The sequence below is a fragment of the Lampetra planeri genome, chromosome 8 (assembly GCF_965212315.1).
Source record: "Lampetra planeri chromosome 8, kcLamPlan1.2.h2, whole genome shotgun sequence".
NCBI lineage: Eukaryota > Metazoa > Chordata > Hyperoartia > Petromyzontiformes > Petromyzontidae > Lampetra > Lampetra planeri.
In genome coordinates, this window is record NC_136114.1 from 9550659 (window position 1) to 9558440 (window position 7782).

At 47.6% G+C, this 7782-nt stretch overlaps 1 protein-coding gene across 1 annotated transcript in view; it reads right to left on the bottom strand.

Moving 5' to 3' along the window:
- The window catches only part of LOC144720299 (AP-2 complex subunit alpha-2-like), a 26632-nt gene extending 19667 nt beyond the window's left edge, over window positions 1-6965 (bottom strand). Inside the window, exons 1-6 of the mRNA XM_078596941.1 lie at window positions 6438-6965; window positions 3302-3370; window positions 2711-2853; window positions 1690-1883; window positions 1149-1278; window positions 226-327 (exon numbers count right to left, since the gene is read on the bottom strand). Coding sequence (XP_078453067.1) covers window positions 226-327; window positions 1149-1278; window positions 1690-1883; window positions 2711-2853; window positions 3302-3370; window positions 6438-6504 — 705 coding nt within the window. The 5' untranslated portion in view covers window positions 6505-6965. The remainder of the gene's footprint in view (window positions 1-225; window positions 328-1148; window positions 1279-1689; window positions 1884-2710; window positions 2854-3301; window positions 3371-6437) is intronic.
- Between the last annotated feature and the right edge of the window lie 817 nt (window positions 6966-7782).

Genomic DNA, 7782 nt, shown 5'->3' on the forward strand with positions numbered 1-7782 from the left:
CTATGCTCTTACTTTCACATAACCACACGGACCAGCTTCAAGTATGATCAAATGGCCCACACAGTGTTGGGAGGCACCTATCCAATAGCGAACTGGCAAAAAGCTATACATGTACATCCGTATATAAATCCCATTCCATATCGTTGTTACGTTGCCTCCCCCTGTAACGATACGGTTACCCGTTTGCATGAACACAAGCACAGGGACACCTGTCGGCATACCCACCCTGCTGAGGCGCGACACAGCCAGGGAGACACTGCCGCGGTACTCATCAGGGCTCTTCTGTGCGAGCGCCGTGATGAGGCTCGCCGCCGCCGTAGCCACCCCCTGCCACCAGCACACACGCGGCCGCACAAGGGGCCAACGCCACGTAAGTCGTGAACACGCTCAGCCACCACTGCTCATCGCTAGCACTTGCTGTGGAGGCCTGTGAAAACCATCTCGGTGGTACACTAATAAATGTAATGCCAAGCACGTAATGATGCATTGACTAATTCGAGGTTGAACGATATTTTCCAGCCGACCGAGAAATTAGCGTGTTCTGGCAGGCTACGTGACGTGATGAAGCATGCAGACGTTGTGACATCACACAGCATCCTGACATCGTAAAGTCTGTACGTGCGCCCACTAATCTCGACTTCTTGTGTTCAGGTCTCTCATCTCTATCCTGTTTTTTCATCTCACTAATCTGCAACATGTCTCAGCGAGCTATATCTCTCGGCGGGCCATAGCCGGGCGTACCACTCCAACAGCCTTTGTGGGCCACATCTGGGTTGAGTGCCTCCAAATGAAGAACAATTAATTGATTAAATTTGATTTCTACACCCGAGATACATCAATTGAATCATACAGTTCGATATAAGCAACAGAAAGATGGGATAATACAAACGAGGCAGGATCAAAATTTGACCAAAAATAATTTATTCTTAAACTGAATTATAACCCCCAAATCGTGAACAATGCAATCAATCACTGGGGAGAGTGAATCACTAAATGCCTACTTAATACAATGCATTACTTCGTAATCTTAGAAGCATGCGACTCAATTAAACAAATGATCAACATATAACAAAAGGATGTAATGCGGATCCAAGCTGTTTCAAGAGTCAAACAACGCTTTGGAGTCTAGCATGAGCAAAGAGTCTTACCATGTGCTGGTCATTGAGGAGGTGGATGACACGTGATGCCCAGTCACCTTGCGGCACGAGCTCAGGGGAGCCCCGAATCAAACGGAGCAGGCACAGCGCAGCACTCTGCTTCACACCGTGCATCGTGTCCCTGCACATTGCCATATCAGACATTCTTTTTTATCAAGTTGCAATTTTCTTTAGATAAGTAATTAAAGTGGACGATACCCATAAAAGTTAAATGTACATGTTTCAAACCAGACTAATTCGAACTTCATCTAAAAAGTATTTATGCAGTCTAAGACACTGCACACAACTCTATCTCGATCCTCATATCCACCCAATCGCATCAGTCACAACATGTTACGGTAATAGGACATTATTATTTTCATGTTGTTGCAGCACCGCTGAGGTGGTGTAATTAAATCGGCTCATGTGCCAGGAGCTAGATGGATTATTGCTTCGCAAGACTGACAAGAGATGGTGACGGTTTTGGAAGGTCTTCATCCAGCAGCGGAAAGATCATCGCTGATGATGACCTTGACGAAGAAAGAGGACTCACGCAGAGATGAGCAGCTTTGGGATTTCAGCAGCCAGCGCTTCGGCCATCTCTCGGCTGCCCACGTTGGCGATGCAGTGCAGAGCCAGGCAGATGCTTACGGGGTTGCGGCTCATCAGATCATTCTTCAGGGCATTATTGATCAACCTGATCAACTCGCTGTTCGAGTTCACGAGCACCGAGATGAATAGGTAGCCCTACAAAAACGCATTTTGTTAGATACAATAATGTCCTGTCGTAGATCGGGTTTTCAGCTGTTGATGGAAAGGATGAGCGCAAGAAGACGAAGGCGCACCCAGTCGCCCCCGCTCCACCACAAATTCTGTTTAGATGGCCATTGTAAATCAGACCATTTTTTAGGTTTTTCATAAACTTTTTACAAGGAAGTAGTCCTGACAGGAGATTAATTTGCACCCTCTGAATAGTGCTGCTGTGTGCACTAATGGATGTAGATACAGGCATTGCAAATAAAATGTACTATAATCGTGCAAGCAACAAATCAAATTCTCACTTTACAGCAACAACAGGGGGGCTTAACGTCTTCAGAGTTCAAGTAAGTTAAACACGACAGGACAAACATCTGCTTTAATTTTTCATAAGTAAAACCAACAGGTTTCTACCACGCAAAATGTCTTTCTAAATGACAAATGCCTTTCTCTCTTCATTTTTCAACACTGCTTCTAACAGTTTTAAAAGTACAGCTGTGTAAATTCCTGCATTGCTGACGTTCTATGTCACATGTCGGAAACGTACAAAGGTTATTTTTTTTTACAAGGAAATATACATTAAAGCAAGTCATTAACGCAAAGGGGTGTACATATCTCGCGTGTTAATGCATAGCCAGACACCTTGGCTGTAACCATTTTCTTCAGAAATGTAACTTCCGTCTTGTATTTTAAATCCAATATGAACACTTGCTAGTTACAGGAAAATTCCATTTACAATATAAACGAATGAGAATAAAACTTGAATAAAATTAGTTTCTAAAATCATAGCTCATCGTAGAAAACAATCCCTGACTTACAATCTGCTTTTCGGTGTACTTGTTCGAGCTGAGCAAGTTAACGGCCTCCATGTGGCCAAAGTCGATGTCGTGTCCCAGTAGAAATATGAAGAGCAGTTTGCACACATATTTCTTCTTGCTGTAACCGTCCAATGGCTTGTCTCCTGCTCAAGGATAAAGGGGGGGGAAACCCCCCGCACAAACTTTGTTGGCAGATCAATAGAGAAGGGGGGCTCTCAAACATGCCAGGAGCAAGTGGTGTTTATTTTTAGTGCTATTCCAAACGGTGGACATATGGGTGGCTGTTGGGAATGCTTATCAACCACTATGCCTACGTTCAATAAAAATAACCAAGAGGCCACGTGATGACAGTTTCCCCTATTGACGACACATTTTTTTTTCCAGGCTTGCAAAAACAAGACTAGTTCAGAGAAACTTGAATACAAGGGTAAACAGAAAAAGGACAAAGCAGGACTCGTGCACTGCTTCCCGTTGCAAATTTTTATCTCTTCCTGAGAAAAGAATAGTTGCTGAGCAACTTTTTAAGCAACGGTAGTGACAGACACGTACGTATACGGCATCTTTGACTTCGGAGTATGTAAAAACACTCACCCTTAAACTTAGATCTTATATTTGCAAGTTCCTTATTGATCCTTTTTATTTCGGCTTCTTTGCTTTTGCCTGAAAATAAACAATCCACAAAGAGAGAGGAAATCCCATTCATTTCCAAACTAAAATACTAATAAGACATACAGTACGCCACAAAAATTGACAATTACACATTACGTAACGGACGAGACGTTTTCAGATAATTGAACGCAAAACTGCACTTGGGAGGCAAGATGTGTTTAAACATGCCCCTGCATCACCAGAGCCCTGTAAGGTGTAAGTTGGCTCATTAAGCATCTCAGCTTCGTTTGATCTCACTAGAAGTGAAAGTGCTTTAGAAGGCACGTTAGCAGATAAAATGGGTCAATGTCACTTACAGTCTCCGGGTTTCCATAAAGAAGAGGAACAGCGAGGTGTATCCCAATCAAACTGTATTCACATACACCCAGTGAGTTGAGTGCCTTTTAATTACTACTACAAGCTCCTCAAATCTTGGAACTCAATTTTAACCCACTTCCCAATGTGGTATCGACAGCAAACTTGGTATACTTATGTCATACTCATGACAATACTATATTATATCATAAAAATTCAACAATATATATTTTTAAACATTAATTTTTATATGGCATGTTTCGGCTTAGGTCTAATTGTCCACGGTCAACTAACGTTGGCTGTAATTGCCCACGGTCCCTTATGTTATGCCCCACGCTTTTATTTTCAGTCAATTACAACTACATGTCAGGAAATATAAAAGCATATAATGCAAAATACTTGAACAGAATTTTTTGACTTTTTTGTACGTTTAATAAAAGCGTGTTAATTTTTTTTTCTAACACCAAATTATTTATCTTTAACGGCCATTTTCAATTCGGTTTCAATTTTTCGTATGGAGCTTATCTCAGCATACACTCATTTTCACCGCACACACAACGAATGCATTTTATTCGACAAAATATGAAGTAGCCGTAAATTAGTCCGCTCTCCATCAACATTTCTAACGGAATGGACTGGGCCCTTTTTTATCAACATAAAGCAGCTGGAAAAGCAGGGTTATCGTTAGTTGTGCCACAATTCGGTTAAGAGTTGTGATATTAACTCGGGAAAGGCGGCTCTGTGTGAAACTAAAGCCAAGAATTCGGCCGTGATTACCGTAATGGATCAGTGGTACGTGTAAATGGCAGGGGTTCTATCGATTTGAGATGGGTTAATTAAAAATGATGTTTGGGTCAGGCTTAGGTTAGGACCTAACCTCATTTACAAGACGACAACAATTCGCCAATTAGTCTGGGGGTAACAACACCACTTACATTTTGGCTTCTTCAACGGGGCCAGTGTTACGTTTAGGACTAAAATCTCACTTAATTTAGGACCAGAAACCCGACTCCAAGCTTGGCCTAAACGTCTACTACATTTAGCTGCGTCAACCAAAGTGTAGCAGAAGCAGCAGGCAAAGGGTGAAGTCAAAACCACGGCCCCCAACTTCAACAGCCTCCCAATGGCCCTCCACTGCATGATAGGAAGTTGGTCCGTGTAGTTGGTGGGTGGTGATGGTGGTTGGTGGTGGTTGGTGGGTGGTGATGGTGGTTGGTGGGTGGTGATGGTGGTGGGTGGTGATGGTGGTTGGTGATGGTAGTGGTGGTGGGTGGTGATGGTGGTTAGTGGGTGGTGATGGTGGTGGGTGGTGATCGCGGTCGTGTCAAGCCGCGTTGAGGAGGTTTTTTTTGTTCTTAAACATTCATTTACGAACACGAGAAGACGAACGTGGCCTAGACTTTCCTCCACATCTCTCCCCACGAACACTTTGGTGGCTGCTGGTGGTGGTTGTGGCTGGTGGTGGTTGTGGCTGGTGGTGGTTGTGGCTGCTGCCGCTGCTGGTGGTTGTGGCTGCTGGTGGTTGTGGTTGCTCGTGGTTGTGGCTGGTGGTGGTGGTTGTGGCTGGTGGTGGTGGTTGTAGCTGGTGGTGGTTGTGGCTGGTGGTGGTGGTTGTGGCTGGTGGTGGTGGTTGTGGCTGCTGGTGGTGGTTGTGGCTGCTGGTGGTGGTTGTGGCTGCTGGTGGTGGTTGTGGCTGCTGGTGGTTGTGGCTGCTGCTGGTGGTTGTGGTTGCTGGTGGTTGTGGCTGGTGGTGGTGGTTGCTGGTGGCTGTGGTTGCTGGTGGTTGTGGCTGCTGCTGGTGGTTGATGGTGGTTGTGGTTGCTGGCGGTTGTGGCTGCTGGTGGTGGTTGTGGCTGGTGGTGGTTCTGGTTGCTGGTGGTTCTGGTTGCTGGTGGTTGTGGTTGCTGGTGGTGGTTGTGGCTGCTGGTGGTGGTTGTGGCTGCTGGTGGTGGTTGTGGCTGCTGGTGGTGGTTGTGGCTGCTGGTGGTGGTTGTGGCTGCTGGTGGTTGTGACTGCTGGTGGTTGTGGCTGCTGGTGGTTGTGGCTGCTGGTGGTTGTGGCTGCTGGTGGTGGTGGTTGTGGCTGCTGGTGGTGGTGGTTGTGGCTGCTGGTGGTGGTGGTTGTGGCTGCTGGTTGTGGCTGCTGGTGGTGGTGGTTGCTGGTGGTGGTGGTTGCTGCTGGTGGTGGCTGCTGCTGATGGTGGTGGTTGTGGTGGTGGCAGCAAAAGTAAAAGCCCCCCCCGTCACAAAAGGACTGGGCCGCTTGGCTTCGGCACAAAAACCCCACCACGCCCCGCGCACAAAGACAAAGATGCCCCGTGTAGCCCCCGACAAGGCTGCTGGGGGGCAAGTGCCCTTAGCGAGGAAGCCGCCACCACCACCACCAGCTATGAAGGGCCGCACACCGTGACACACACCGTGACACACGGTGGGGGACCTGGTGGCGGCCAGCGACACCACGCCCCGACCGCCTTTGTCTTCCCCGGTGGCGATGTGTTTACGACACACCGCACCAGCTAATCATTTAATGCTGAGTCGACCTAGAAGGGGAGGGCCCAGGACCGGTTCAGATAAATCGTCGACCTGGTGATGATGCCCGTGACCGTAGCGCTGACCGCTACATTACCAGCTCCCCCACGGATGAAACACAAGTCAGTCACAGCCAACAACATCCTCGTGATAAGACGATCCAAAGCTCCTCGTTGACACCGACAACACCGACAACAACGACAGCAACAACAGCAACAACACAAAGCCAGACTCACAATTCCTAATGTCGGATATGAAGACGGCGAGCCCTCGCATGCCGTCCCCCTTGGACACGGCAGGCATCTCGGATTCGTCGCTTGCGCCGAGCCTGGCTCCCTTGCAACCACGGCCGAGACTTCGAAAAACACCCCGAGTCGAGGCCTTCCTCCCTCCTTCCTTCCCTCTCTCTCTGCTCCTCCTCCTCCTCTTCCACCAACACCACCACCACCACCAACCACTCACCACCCCCACGGGTGGCGCACGGACCGTCGGAGATTCGTCTATGCCGGACGAACGTGGCTTGGCTCTTGCAACAGTCAGCCTTGTCCTCCTCCCCCTCCTCCTACCACCCACCAAACCCACCACCACCTCTTTCTCCTCCTCGTGTTTCTGTCACAACGCTCCGTCGGTATCTTCTTCTTCTTGAGACGACGGTGGTTGCTTTGGTGGTTGTTGGTGTGCGGGGGTGGAGGTTTCCACGTCGCAGACGCAAGCGACGTAAGCGAAGTGGTCAATGGTGAAGTGGGAGGGGAGAGAGATGTGTCGTGCAGGGGCGGGTGGAGGGGATGCCCGAATGAGTCCGCCTCCAGCTCCTCCTCCTCCCTTCCCCTCCTCCCCTGCTGCTGCTGCTGATGATGATGCTGCTGTGGTGGTGGTGTCGGGGGCTTGGCTGGAAGTGATGAGGAGTTGTACACCGCTAGCTGCCAGTGCTATTCAGTGGCCTAAAATGAAATGTTTCGCTCCGGATGATCGCTGCAAAGTATGACCTGTGTTTTGATTTAGTGTGCTGATCTTAAAGGTGCATTGAAAAATTATAATACTCCGATTGATGCTCCTGCTGTTGTGGAGTGACTCATGCAGCCAGCTATGGCTGCAGGGTTTTGGTAGTACATGTTGTTTGTCGTTTATTGTGAAGATTCCGTCACAGTTCCTATGATCACTGTTTCATTGCTTTCATGGCTTTATTTTGTTGATTTCGAAAAGTGTATTGGTTTAGCCATGTTTGTTTGTTGTACGGAGTGAGACTGATGGCCTTAATCTAAGTTGTCTTGTGGTTGTTGTTGTTTGACTTGCATCCCACTGGGATTTTTGCACACAGGGTTGGTGTACGGTGATTTTTCTGCAATATTTTGCTGTCTTTTCTTGGATTTTCTGTTTGCACATAGTCACTTTAAGATGTTTTCTTGTTCATGTTTTTAGTTTGTTGCGGTTGCACCCGATTCAAGAGCCGAATGGCTCACAGGGCTATACCTAATAAATGAACTTTGAACTTTGATGGAACTTGGCTGGAAGTGATGGGGCTTGGCAGCCTTGGCTGTCGTTTCGTTGGGTGGAAGGTGGTCCCGCAATCTCTCACTGTGG